Below are 14231 nucleotides of genomic sequence, written 5' to 3'. Positions count from 1 at the left end.
TGCAGGTTTTTTTTGGGGGGCGTTGCAGGATTTTGGGGGGGGTGTGCAGGTTTTTTGGGGTGTGTGCAGATTTTTGGGGGGGGGTCACAGTGCTGGGGGGGTGCAGGATTTTGGGGAGGGGGGGGCACAGTGCTTGTGGGGCCGTACCATGTGTGTGTGTGGGGGGGAGGGGCGTTATTTACAGGGGGGGGTGCCCCGGACCCCCCCCCAAATTATTGCAATGGGCTGGGCCCGGAAGGGGGGGGGTAAAGGAATGGGGGGGGGGGCCGGGGGGGCGAATTTTGGGGACCCCCCCGGGTCTGTGCGGGGCTCGCTGCCCTCAGTGCAAGAGGTCATGGCTTGGGGGGGGGTCCCGGCTTTGGGGGGGGTCCGGGGTGGGGGAGTCCCGGGGTGGGGGAGGGGAGGGGGGCGTTCATCCCTCGAGCCATCACTGATTGCTGAGCAGATCCCTGAGGTGCCGGGGGGGGGGGGGGGGGGGGGTCGGGGAGGCTCTGGGGACCCCTCCCCCACCCCGGGGGTTCCCGGTCCCCGGGGTTTGTGCGGTGGGGCCGGGGGGGGCCCGGGGGTGGGGAGGGGCTCGTTGTTTTCCTGCCAAAATTCCCGAATTCCAGTTAAAAAGAAAATAAAAATCGCTGAGCCCGGGGGGGGGCGGGGAACGGCTGGGGGCGGGGCCGGGAGACGGCTGGGTTGCCAGGAGACGGTTGCCAGGAGACGGTTGCCAGGAGACGGTTGCCAGGAGACGGTTGCCGCGTGCAGTCTGGTCGTGGGCGGTTGCCAGGGAACCGTTGCCATGGAGACCCCGGTTGCCGGGCAGGAAGGGGATGGTGGGCGTGGCCAGGGGGATCACCAGGCCAGGTGAGTGACCATCAGTGAGTGACCACCACTGAGTGACCGTCACAGAGTGACCTTCGCTGAGTGACCATCACTGAGTGACCATCACTGAGTGATCATCACTGAGTGACCATCAGTGAGTGACCGTGAGTGACCATCACTGAGTGATCATCACTGAGTGACCATCAGTGAGTGACCGTCAGAGTGACCTTCGCTGAGTGACCATCACTGAGTGACCGTCACTGAGTGACCATCAGTGAGTGACCGTCACCGAGCAGTTGCTCACAGAAGGTTGCCAGGCAACTGTTGCCAGGCGGTTCCTGGTTGCCAGGCAGCGGTTGCCAGGTGCCAGCTGTTGTCCCCAGGGTGTCCCCGCGGTGTCCCCGGGGGTTTCTGTGTCCCGGGGGGGTCATTCCAGGATTGTCCCAAGGAATTGTTCCAGGTCTGGGGGGGCGTTGTCCCCGGGGGGATTGTTCCCCCAGGGGTGTCACTGTCCCTGTCACCGTCACTGCCATTCCCAGGGTTGTCACTGTCCCTGTCACCGTCACTGCTATTCCCAGGGTTGTCCCAGTCCCTCCTGGGGGTGTCACTGTCCCTGCCACTCCCAGGACTGTCCCTGTCACTCCTGGAGGTGTCACTGTCATTCCCAGAATTGTCCCTGTACCTCCCAGGGGTGTCCCTGTCCCCATCTCTGTCCCCATGACCCTGTCCCCTGTCCCCCTGTCCCCATCCCTGTCCCCGTCCCCTCAGTAGGGGGAGAAGAGCAGGGGGGCGTGTGCGGGGCGCAGGGGGCTGGAACTGTTCCTGTCCCTGTCCCCCTGTCCCATCCCTGTCCCTGTCCCCATGTCCCATCCCTGTCCCTGTCCCCCTGTCCCATCCCTGTCCCTGTCCCCCTGTCCCCCTGTCCCTGTCCCTTTCCCTGTCCCCCTGTCCCTGTCCCTGTCCCCGTCCCCTCAGTATGGGGAGAAGAGCAGGGGGGCGTGTGCAGGGTGCAGGGGGCTGGAACTGTCCCTGTCCCCCCTGTCCCTGTCCCTGTCCCCCTGTCCCTGTCCCCCTGTCCCCATCCCTATCCCTGTCCCCTGTCCCTGTCCCTATCCCCATGTCCCATCCCTGTCCCTGTCCCCTCAGTATGGGGAGAAGAGCAGGGGGGCGTGTGCAGGGCGCAGGGGGCTGGAACTGTCCCTGTCCCCCTGTCCCATCCCTGTCCCTGTCCCTGTCCCCATGTCCCATCCCTGTCCCTGTCCCCCTGTCCCGTCCCTGTCCCTGTCCCTGTCCCCTCAGTACGGGGAGAAGAGCAGGGGGGCGTGCGCGGGGCGCAGGGGGCCGGGGGCCGGGCGGAGCAGGGCGGGGGCCAGGGGGGGCCCGGGCAGGAGGGGGGGGTCCGGGGGGTCCGGGGGGGGCGCAGGGCCAGGGGGGGCGCGGCCATGGCGGCGGCGGCGGCCGCGAGCGCCAGGGGGGGCGGCAGCAGCGCCCCCCCCCGCCAGCGCCTTCGGCAGCTCCTTCGGGAACGGCAGCGGCGCCTGGGGGGGCACGGGGGGCAGCGCTGGGGAGGGGGCCCGGAACCCCCCGGTCCCGGGGGACCCCCCATTGATATCCCCAAAACCCCCCCAGGGCACCCCAAACCCGCCCACAGTGCTCGGGACCCCCCCCATTGTTACCCCCAAACCCCCCCAGGGCACCCCGAACCCCTCCCCAGTGCTGGGGGACCCTCCCCCATTGATACCCTCAGACCCCCCAGGGCACCCCCAAACCCCTCAGTCTCATGGGATCCCCCCATTGATACCCCCAAACCCCCCCAGGGCACCCCCAGACCCCCCAGTGCTGGGGGACCCCCCAGTTGATACCCTCAGACCCCCCCAGGGCACCCCTAGACCCCCCCAGTCTCATGAGACCCCCTCGCCATTGATACCCCCAGACTCCCCAGTGCACCCCCAGACCCCCCCCAGAGGTGACCCCAAGCCCCCCCCCGATCTTGGGGCACGCCCAGACCCCCCCAAATCCCTTTTCCCCCCAAAAGCAGCCCCCAGGAACCCCCCAACCCCCCCGAACCCTCCCATAGACACCCCCAGACCCCCCATGGTCCCCTATAGACCCCCCAGACACCCCAAATCCCATAGAGCCCCCCCCCAAACCCCCCTATACACCCTCCCCACCCCACAACCCCCCTATGGACACCCCCAGACCCCCCAGCCCCCCCTCACACCCCCCAGACCCCACAAACCCCCATGCTCCCCCATAGACTCCCCCAGACCCCCCCGTTAAAACCCCCCTATGGACCCCCCAAACCCCCTATAGACCCCCAGAGCCCCCCAAATCCCATACAGACCCCCCCAAACCCCCCTAGAGAGCCCCCCCAGCCCCCCCCCGGACACCCCCAACCCCCCCCAGCCCCCCTCACCAGCTCGGGGGGGCTGCGAGGTTTTTTGTGGCGCCCCAGGAGGGGGTTGGGCTTCCCGGCCACCCCGTCCCGGTGCCGCCGGCTGGAAATGTGCTGGGGGGGCACGGGGGGGTCAGCGGCACCCCAAAACCCGCGGCACCCCCAGCCTCGGGGCTGGCGGTGTCTGTAGGGGCGTTTGGGGGGCCCTGGGGGGGGTTGGGGGCAGTTTGGGGGGTCCCTGGGGCAGTTCGGGCTCCCTGGGGGGGGGGTTGGGGGCAGTCTGGGGGGTCTCTGGGGCGGTTTGGGGCCAGTCCGGGGGGTCCCTGGGGGCGTTTGGGGTCCCTGGGGGGGTTGGGGGCAGTTCGGGGGGTCCCTGGGGTGTTTGGGGGCAGTCTGGGGGGTCTCTGGGGGCGTTTGGGGGTCCCTGGGGCAGTTTGGGGTCCCCAGGGGGGGGGTTTGGTGTCCCTGGGGGGGGTTGGGGGCAGTTCGAGGGGTCCCTGGGGCAGTTTGGGGGGTCCCTGGGGGCGTTTGGGGGCAGTTCGGGGGGGCTCTGGGGGCGTTTGGGGGTCCCTGGGGGTTTGGGGCCAGTTCGGGGAGTCCCTGGGGCAGTTTGGGGTCCCTGGGGGGGGGTTGGAGGGAATTTGGGGGTCCAGGGTCAGTCTGGGGGTCCCTGGGAGGATTTGGGGTCAGTTTGGGATCCCAGTGGGATTTGGGGTTGGTTTGGGGTCCCAGGGTCGGTTTAGGATCCCAGGGGATTTGGGGTCCCTGGGTGCTCCCCGCCTGTTTTGGGGGGTCCCCCCCGGGCACTCCCCAGGGATATTTTGGGGTTGGTTTGGGATTCCAGGGTCGGTTCAGGATCCCAGGGGATTTGGGGTCAGTTTGGGATCCTCTCAGGGTTTGGGGTCCCCCTGGGTGCTCCCTGGGGGATTTTGGGGTCAGTTCAGGATCCCAGGGGATTTGGGGTCAGTTTGGGATCCTGCTGGGATTTTGGGGTCAGTTTGGGATCCTCTCAGGGTTTTGGGGTCGGTTTAGGATCCCAGGGGATTTTGGGGTCGGTTCAGGATCCTGCTGGGATTTTGGGGTCAATTTGGGATCCTGCTGGGATTTTGGGGTCAGTTCAGGATCCTGCTGGGATTTTGGGGTCAATTTGGGATCCTGCTGGGATTTTGGGGTCAGTTCAGGATCCTGCTGGGATTTTGGGGTCGGTTTGGGATCCCAGGGGATCCCCGGGGTTTGTGGTGTCCCCAGGGGATATTTTGGGGTCGGTTTAGGATCCTGCTGGGATTTTGGGGTCGGTTTGGGATCCCAGGGGATCCCCGGGGTTTGGGGTGTCCCCGGGGGATATTTTGGGGTCCCCACCTGCTTGAGCTGCAGCTCGGAGTTGAGGCGCACGTTGCACACCTGGCAGTGGAAGGAGCGCTCGGGGCCCTCGGCCGGGGGGGCGCCCCCCGAGCCCCCCCCCCCGCGGGAAGGCGCGGATGGGGCCCAGCCCCGAGCGGGCCTCGAGCAGCGTCTTGTGCTTCGTGCCTGGGGGATGGGGGTGAGCCCCAAAACCAGCCCAGGACACCCCCAAAACAGCCCGGGACCCCAAAAACAGCCCCGGTACAACCCAAAACCAGCCCGGGACACCCCCAAAAGAGCCCGGGACACCCCAAAAACAGCCCGGGACTCCAAAAATAGCCCCGGTACAACCCAAAAACAGCCCCAGTACAACCCAAAACCAGCCCGGGACACCCCCAAAACAGCCCGGGACACCCCCAAAACAGCCCGGGACCCCAAAAACAGCCCCGATACAACCCAAAACCAGCCCGGGACACCCCGAAAACAGCCCGGGACCCCAAAACAGCCCGGGACCCCAGAACAGCCCTGAGCCCCAAAACCAGCCCAGGACAGCCCAAAAACAGCCCAGGACACCCTGAAAACACCCCGGGACCCCAAAACCAGCCCCAGGACAACCCAAAACAGCCCTGAGCCCCAAAACCATCCCTGAGCCCCAAAACCACACCTGGGACCCCCCCCGAACCCACAGGGATCCCCCCGAGACCCCTCCCAAAGACACCCCAATGTCCCCCTGTCCCTGATCCCCCCAGTGCCCCCGATGTCCCCCACTGTCCCCAGTGTCCTGATCCCCCCAGTGCCCCCGATGTCCCCCACTGTCCCCAGTGTCCCTGATGTCCCCAGTGTCCCCGGTGTCTCCAATGTCCCCGGTGTCCCCGATGTCCCCAGTCCCCCCAGTGTCCCCGATGTCCCCAGTGTCCCCGGTGTCTCCAATGTCCCCGGTGTCCCCGATGTCCCCAGTGTCCCCGGTGTCCCCAGTGTCCCCAGTGTCCCCAGTGTCCCCGGTGTCCCCGGTGTCCCCAGTGTCCCCAGTGTCCCCAGTGTCCCCGATGTCCCCGGTGTCCCCAGTCCCCCCAGTGTCCCCAGTGTCCCCGGTGTCCCCAGTCCCCCCAGTGTCCCCAGTGTCCCCAGTGTCCCCAGCATCCCCAGTGTCCCCGGTGTCCCCAGTCCCCCCAGTGTCCCCGGTGTCTCCAATGTCCCCGGTGTCCCGATGTCCCCAGTGTCCCCGGTGTCCCCGGTGTCCCCGGTGTCCCCAGTGTCCCCAGTGTCCCCAGTGTCCCCAGTCCCCCCAGTGTCCCCGATGTCCCCGGTGTCCCCAGTCCCCCCAGTGTCCCCGATGTCCCCGGTGTCCCCGGTGTCCCCAGTCCCCCAGTGTCCCCAGTCCCCCCAGTGTCCCCGATGTCCCCGGTGTCCCCGGTGTCCCCAGTCCCCCTAGTGTCCCCGGTGTCCCCGATGTCCCCACCTTTGTTGTGCGCCTCCAGCTGGGACAGGGAGTTGACGGCCACCTTGCAGAGGCCGCAGTACAGGAGCCGCTTGGCCTTCGCCCGCTCCTCCTCCTCCTCCTCGTCCCGCGGCGCCCCAGGCTCCGGCCCCGCCGCCGGGGGGGGGGCAGGGGGCGAGGGGGGCCCGGGGGCACCGGGGGCGGCGGGGGCGGGGGGCTGCTCCCCTGGGGGGGGGAACGGGGGTTAGGGGGGTTGGGGGGGGTTGGGGTAATTTGGGGGGTTGGGGGAGAATTTGGAGAGGGAAATGGGGGTTGGGGGGGTTTGGGGGGTTATAGGGGAATTTGGGGGATTTTGGGGGGTTATGGGGGTTTTGGGGTGTTTTGCAGGAATGTGGGGGGGCCCAGCACCCACCTGAGCGCTCGGGGGGGTCCCCGGCCGGGGGGGCTGTGGGTGCCTCCGGGGGGTCCCCGGGGTCCCCCCCACGGCGGGCCCGGGCGGCCTCGAGCCCCTTGAGGCGGCGAGCGTGGCGATTGCCCTGGTAGTGAGCGGCGGCCTGGCTCTGGGGACAGGGACAGGGACAGTGACACAGTGACAGTGACAGTGACACAGTGACACAGTGACACAGTGACACAGTGACACAGGGCGTGGCGATTGCCCTGGTAGTGAGCGGCGGCCTGGCTCTGGGGACAGGGACAGGGACAGTGACAGTGACACAGTGACAGTGACAGTGACACAGTGACACAGTGACACAGGGCGTGGCGATTGCCCTGGTAGTGAGCGGCGGCCTGGCTCTGGGGACAGGGACAGGGACAGTGACAGTGACAATGACACAGTGACAGTGACAGTGACAGTGACACAGTGACACAGTGACAGTGACACAGTGTCACAGTGACAGTGACAGTAACAGTGACAGTGACACAGTGACAGTGACACAGTGACACAGTGACACAGTGACAGTGACACAGTGTCACAGTGACAGTGACAGTGACACAGTGACAGCGACACAATGACAGTGACACAGTTATAGTGGCACAGTGACAGTGACAGTGACACAGTGACACAGTGACAGTGACACAGTGTCACAGTGACAATGACAGTGACAGTGACAGTGACAGTGACACAGTGACAGTGACACAGTGACACAGTGACACAGTGACAGTGACACAGTGTCACAGTGACAGTGACAGTGACAGTGACAGTGACACAGTGACAGCGACACAGTGACAGTGACACAGTTATAGTGGCACAGTGACAGTGACAGTGACACAGTGACACAGTGACAGTGACACAGTGTCACAGTGACAGTGACAGTGACAGTGACAGTGACACAGTGACAGCGACACAGTGACAGTGACACAGTTATAGTGGCACAGTGACAGTGACAGTGACACAGTGACACAGGGCGTGGCAATTGCCCTGGTAGTGAGCGGCGGCCTGGCTCTGGGGACAGGGACAGTGACACAGTGACAGTGACACAGTGACACAGTGACACAGTGACACAGTGACAGAGCCCGGGACACAGTGACAGTGACACAGCGACACAGTGACAGTGACACAGTGACAGTGACACAGTGACACAGTGACAGAGCCCGGGACACAGTGATAGTGACACAGCGACACAGTGACAGTGACACAGTGACAGTGACACAGTGACAGTGGCAGTGACACAGTGACAGTGACACAGTGACAGTGGCAGTGACACAGCGACACAGTGACAATGACACAGTGACACAGTGACAGTGACACAGTGACACAGGGCGTGGCGATTGCCCTGGTAGTGAGCGGCGGCCTGGCTCTGGGGACAGGGACAGTGACACAGTGACAGTGACACAGTGACAGTGGCAGTGACACAGCGACACAGTGACAATGACACAGTGACACAGTGACAGTGGCAGTGACAGTGACACAGTGACAGTGACAGTGACACAGTGACAGAGCCCGGGACACAGGGACAGCACAGGGACACTGTCACCCCCCGGGACACTGTCACCCCCTCCCGACCCTGTGCCACCCCCTGGGGGACACCACGGCACCCCCAGGACACCTTGGGGACACCTGGGGACCCCCAAGTGCCAGCGCGCAGGACGGGGGTCCCGGGGGTCTGTCCCAGTTTGGGGGGTCTGCCCCAGTTTGGGGTGGTCCCAGGTTTTGTGAGGATCTCAGGGTCTGTCCCATTTTGGGGGATCCTGGGGCTCTGTCCCGTTTTGGGGGATCCCGGGGCTCTGTCCTGTTTTGGGGGGGTCCCGGGGGTGTCTGTCCCATTCTGGGGGGTCCCCAGGGGTCTGTCCCATTTGGGGATCCCCGGGGTCTGTCCCAGTTTGGGGGTCCTGGGGGTCTGTCCCGTTTTGGGGGAGGTCCCTGGGGTCTGTCCCAGTTTGGGGGGTCTGTCCCATTTGGGGGGTCCCCGGGGGTGTCTGTCCCAATTTGGGGGGTCTGTCCCGTTTTGGGGTGTCCCGGGGGTGTCTGTCCCAGTTTGGGGGGTCTGTCCCATTTTGGGGGGGGTCCCGGGGGTGTCTGTCCCAGTATGGGGGGTCTGTCCCGTTTTGGGGGGGTCTCGGGGGTCTGTCCCAGTTTGGGGGTCCCGGGGGTCTGTCCCGTTTTGGGGGGGGTCCCGGGGGTGTCTGTCCCAGTTTGGGGGGTCTGTCCCGTTTTGGGGGGTCCCGGCGCTCACCTCGGAGTTGAAGCGGATCTGGCAGACGCTGCAGGCGATCACCGGGCGCCGGGGCTTGGCCAGAGCCCCCAGCACCCCCTTGGGCACCGGCTCCATCTGGGGGGGCACAGAGGGGGGGTCAGCACCCCAAAATATCCCTGAAACCCCAAAACACCCTCCTAAACCGGCCCTGTACCCCACAAACCCCAAAAACACCCCAAAAACACCCCAAAAACTGCCCCCAGTACCCCCTTGGGCACCGGCTCCATCTGGGGGGGCACAGAGGGGGGGTCAGCACCCCAAAAACTCCAAAATATCCCCAAAACACCCCAAAACAACCCCAAAAATCACCCCTGCACCCCCAAAATAAACCCACCAACCCCAAAATATCCTCCCGAAACCCAAAAACAACCCCAAAAATCATCTCAACACCCCCAAATGCCAAAATATCCCAAAAAACTTCAAAATATCCCCCAAGCACCCAAAAGCAACCCCAAAAATCATCCCTGCACCCCCAAAACACCCCCACCAACCCCAAAATATCCCAAAACAGCCCCACAAACCCCAAAATATCCCTAAAACCCCCAAAATATCCCCCCCCAAAAAAACCCAAAAATCATCCCTGCACCCCCAAAACACCCCCAAACCATCCCAAAAAAATCCAAAATATCCCCCAAACACCCCAAAACAAACCCAAAAATCATCCCTTCACCCCCAAAACCCCCAAAATATCCCAAAAAAAACCAAAATATCCCCAAAATATCCCACCAAACCCCCAAATCCCCCCCCCCAAAAATCATCCCCACACCCCCAAATCACCCCCAGCCTCCCAAAATCCCCCCTCGCTTTTGGGGGGGGGGGGTCAGGATCCCGCCCCGCCCCCGCCCCAATTCCGCAGCGCCTCAGGAATCCCCCCCTGCCCAAGCCCGGGGGACCGGGAGGGACCGGGACCGCGCCCCGCCCCCACCCCAGGGGGGGCATTTGGGGGTCTCTGGGTCCCCCCCCGAGTGACTTTGGGGGTCTCTGGATCCCCGCCGGGTGATTTTAGGGGTCTCTGGGTCCCCCCCCCGGGTGATTTTGGGGGTCCCGGGGGCGGTTTGGGGGTTTCACATCGCACCGAGCCCTGGCGGGGGTCCCGGGGGGGTTTTGGGGGTCCCGGGGGGGTCCCGGGGGTGCCCCCGTCCCCTCCCGTTATCCCCGGGGGTCCCGGGGGTCGCACATTCCCTGTCCCGGGGAGGGGTTGGGGGTCCCAGGGGGGTGTTTGGAGGTCCCGAGGGGGTCCCGGGGGTCTCGGGGGGGTCCCGGGGGTCCCGGGGGGGTTCGGGGGTTCCCCAGCGGTGGGGGGAGGGGGTGGTCCCGGTACGGCGGCCGGGAGGGGGCGGGGCCGCTCCGCCCCCCTCTCCCCGCTCCCCCCCCGGGACCCCTCGCGGCCGCCGGCGCGAAACCCCCGACCCCCCCCGGGCCCGGGACCCCCCAAAACAACCCCGGGACCCTCCCGGGACCTCCCCGGGGCCCCCCTCACCCTGAGCACCGGGACCCCCCGAACCCTCCGGTACCGGAACCCCCCGAACCCCCGGCCGGGCTCAGCCCCACCGCTCCCCCCTCCCCGCCGGTACCGGCACCGGGACCCCCCGACCCTTCTCGGCTCCTGGGAACCCCCCATCTCCCCGGTGCCCCCCGGAGCCCCCCCGGAGCCCCCCCCGGTGCCCCCCGGAGCCCCCCGGTGCCCCCGGCCCCGCTCACCGCGGGCAGCGGCGGCAGCAGCCGGAGCGCGGCGGCGGCGGCGGCGGCGGCCTCGGGCAGGAGGAGGCGCCCGGGGGGCGGCCCCAGCGGCCCCGGGGCCCGCAGCATCGCCCTGCGGCGGGGGGGGGGGGGGTCAGGGGGGGCGCGGGACCCCCGGGATGGGCCCCCCGGGACCCCCCGAAAGCTCCCGGGCCGCCCCCCGCCCCCCGCGCGTTCTTACCGGGGGCGGCCGCACCGCACCGGGGAGGGAGGGTGGGAGAGAACCGGGACGGCGCGACCACCGGGACCCCCCCCCCGCGACCACCAGGACCCCCCCCAGGACCCTCGGACCCCCCCCGCGACTCCTGGGACCCCCCCGGTCCCCGTCTCCCCGCGCCGGTCCCGGTTCTCCCGCGGGGTCGCGGCCCGCACCGGGGGATGCGGGGGGGCGCTGAGTGACCTGCGGGACACTCGGGACCCCCCCGGGACCCTCGGGACCCCCCCGGGACCCCCCCGGTCCCCCTCCCGCCGCCCCCGCACGTCCCCGGTTCCCTGCCGGGGGTCCCAGCTCCGCTCCGCGCTGGGGGGGCCGAGCTCCCCGCGACCCCCCCGGTGTCCCCGCCACCCCCCGCGGGCCTGGACCCCCAAACCCCAAAAATCCCAAACCCCAAAAATCCCAAACCTCAAACCCCAAATCCAGAAAATCCCAAATCCCGAAGATCCCAAATCCCCAACCCCCAAATCCCAAATCCCCAAAATTCGAAGATCCCAAATCCCGAAGATACCAAATCCCAAAAACCCCAAACCCCGAAATCCCCAAACCCCAAACCCCAAATCCCGAAATTCCCAAACCCCAAATCCCAAAATCCCCAAATCCCGAAAACCCCAAATCCCAAAATCCCCAAACCCCAAATCCCAAATCCCGAAGATCCCAAATCCCCAAATCCCGAAAACCCCAAACCCCGAAATTCCCAAACCCCAAATCCCAAACCCCAAACCCCAAAAACCCCAAACCCCGAAATCCCCAAACACCGAAATCCCCAAATCCCAAATCCCGAAATTCCCGAACCCCAAATCCCAAAAATCCCAAATCCCGAAAACCCCAAACCCCGAAATCCCCAAACCACAAATCCCCAAATCCCGAAGATCCCAAACCCCAAACCCCCATTCCCCCCCCCCCCCCGCGGGATTTTGGGGTCTCCCGTTACCTGCGGGGCCCCCCCGGCCCCGGTGCGGCTGGCGCGGCCCGCCGGGGCTGTCCCTGCGTGTCCCCCCCCGTGCCCGTGTCCCCCCCGTGTCCCCCCCGTGTCCCCCCTGTCCCCTCCCCCCCGCGGGGCTCAGCCAATGGCGGCGCGCGGAACTGGGGCACGGGGGGGGGGAGGGGGCGGATTTGGGGGGGGGAGGGGAGGGGAGGGGGCGGAGCCGGCCCGCGCGTGTCGCGCCCCACGCGTGTCCCCTCCCCCCCCACCCCGAGCTGTCACCTCGGTGTCGCCTCCCCCCTCCCCGTTTCCCTCCCCCTCCCCCCGCGCTCGCTCACGTGCGGCGGGCGCGCCCACGCGCGCGTGTCCGCGTGTCCGCGTGCCCGCGTGCCCGCGCGTCCGCGTGCCCGTCCGTGCCCGTCCCCTCCCCCCCCCCCCCTGCGCGTGCGCGCGGCGGGCGGGGTCGCGCACGTGTCGCGACACGCGCGGGCGGGGGCGGGGGGGGGGGAGGGGGAGGGGACACGCCCTGGGAGCGTGGGAATTGAGGGGGTGGGGGGAGGGGCGGGGGGGACACGAGGGTGGAGACCCCAAAATCCAGGGAACTCAAAATTCAGAGACCCCAAAATCCAGAGAACTCAAAATCCACGGACCCCAAAATCCAGGGAATCCAAAATCCAGGGACCCCAAAATCCAGAGACCCCAAAATCCAGGGACCGTAAAATCCAGAGAACTCAAAATCCACGGACCCCAAAATCCAGGGAATCCAAAATTCAGAGACCCCAAAATCCACAGACCCCAAAATCCAGAGACCTCAAAATCCAGAGAACCCAAAATTCAGGGACCCCAAAATTCAGAAAACTCAAAATTTAGAGACTCCAAAATTCAGAGACCCCCCAGAGAGACCCCAAAAATCCAGAGACCCCAAAAGCCAGAGACCTCCCCGAGAGACCTCACAAAACACACCAGGTCTTTGAATTTTGGGGTCTCTGGGGGGTCTCTGGATTTTGGGGTCTCTATGGGATCTCTCTGTGGTCTCTGGATTTTGAAGTTTCTGCATTCTGGGGTCTCTGGGGTCTCTCAGGGGCGTCTCTGGGTTTTGGGGTCTCTGGGGTCTCTCAGGGGGGTCTCTGGGTTTTGGGGTCTCTGAATTTTGGGGTTTGTGGATTTTGGGGTCTCTAGATTTCGGGGTCTCTGGATTTCGGGGTCTGTGGATTTTGGGGTCTCTGAATTTTGGGGTCTCTGGCGCCTCTCAGGGAGGGTACCTGAATTTTGGGGTCTCTGGCGCCTCTCAGGGAGGGTACCTGAATTTCGGGGTCTCTGAATTTCGGGGTCTCTGGATTTTGGGGTCTCTGGGGTCTCTCAGGGGGGGGGTCTCTGGATTTTGGGGTCTCTGGATTTCGGGGTCTGTGGATTTTGGGGTCTCTGAATTTCAGAGTCTGAATTTCAGGGTCTCTGGATTTTGGGGTCTCTGGGGTCTCTCAGGGGGGTCTCTGGATTTTGGGGTCTCCGGATTTCGGGGTCTGTGGATTTCGGGGTCTGTGGATTTTGGGGTCTCTGGGGGTGCCGCGGGCGCTGCCCCCCCCCCAGCAGCTCGGCGGTGTTTGGGGGCCGGGGGGGGTCAATGATCGGTGAATTATTGATGAGTTATCGGTGAATTATTGATGAATTACCATGAATGATCGATGAAAGATCCATTAATTATTGATGAATGATCAATTAATTATTGATACCGGACGAGTCCCGGCTGCTAATGAGGTGTAATTGAGCCCCGGCAGTGTCCGGGGGCAGCGGGCCGTGACCGCCCGGCGACGAGAGTCCCCTGTCCCTGTGTCCCCTGTCCCTGTCCCTGTGTGTGTCCCTGTCCCTGTGTGTGTCCCTGGGTCCCTGTGTCCCCTGTCCCATGTCCCTGTGTGTGTCCCTGTGTCCCTGGGTCCCTGTGTCCCCTGTCCCATGTCACTGTGTGTGTCCCTGTCCCTGTGTCCCCTGTCCCATGTCCCCTGCCCCATGTCCCTGTCCCTGTGTCCCCTGTCCCTGTGTCCCCTGTCCCTGTCCTTGTCCCTGTCCCTGTGTGTGTCCCTGGGTCCCTGTGTCCCCTGTCCCATGTCCCCTGTCCCTGTGTCTCCTGTCCCATGTCCCCTGCCCCATGTCCCTGTCCCTGTGTCCCCTGTCCCATGTCCCTGTGTGTGTCACCATGTCCCCTGTCGCCGTGTCCCTGTGTCCCCTGTCCCTGTGTCCCCTGTCCCTGTCCCTGTGTCCCCTGTTCCCATGTCCCTGTGTGTGTCCCTGTCCCTGTCTCTGTGTGTGTCACCGTGTCCTCTGTACCCTGTCCCCTGTCCCCGTGTCCCTGTGTCCCCTGTCCCTGTGTCCCCGCGTCCCCATGTTCCTGTGTGTGTCCCTGTGTCCCTGTCCCTGTGTCCCCTGTCCCCGTGTCCCTGTCCCTGTGTCCCCTGTCCCTGTGTGTGTCCCTGTGTCCCTGTCCCTGTGTCCCCTGTCCCTGTGTCCCCTGTCCCCATGTCCCTGTGTGTGTCCCTGTGTCCCTGTCCCTGTGTCCCCTGTCCCCATGTCCTTGTGTGTGTCCCTGTGTCCCAATGTCCCTGTGTGTGTCCCCATGTCCTTCTGTCCCCGTGTCCCTGTGTCCCCATGTGTGTCCGACATCCCCGTGTTTGTCCCCA

The 14231-nt window shown here is 65.4% G+C and overlaps 1 protein-coding gene across 1 annotated transcript; it reads right to left on the bottom strand.

Annotated features, from left to right (window-relative positions):
- Positions 1–2093: 2093 nt before the first annotated feature.
- On the bottom strand, positions 2094–11631 carry ZNF385A (zinc finger protein 385A). The gene is given in 11 exon segments (XM_053969348.1): positions 2094–2225; positions 2228–2302; positions 2304–2351; positions 3230–3322; positions 4568–4670; positions 4672–4735; positions 6009–6212; positions 6400–6547; positions 8660–8755; positions 10382–10493; positions 11569–11631. Coding segments are annotated over 10 exon segments (1056 nt in total). The 5' UTR covers positions 10490–10493; positions 11569–11631; the 3' UTR covers positions 2094–2108.
- Positions 11632–14231: the final 2600 nt, after the last annotated feature.

Source organism: Vidua macroura, unplaced genomic scaffold (genome assembly GCF_024509145.1).
Source record: "Vidua macroura isolate BioBank_ID:100142 unplaced genomic scaffold, ASM2450914v1 whyUn_scaffold_185, whole genome shotgun sequence".
NCBI classification, from domain to species: Eukaryota; Metazoa; Chordata; class Aves; order Passeriformes; family Viduidae; genus Vidua; species Vidua macroura.
The sequence above is the reverse complement of the archived record's forward strand: the minus strand, read 5'-3'. Positions and strand labels throughout refer to the sequence as shown.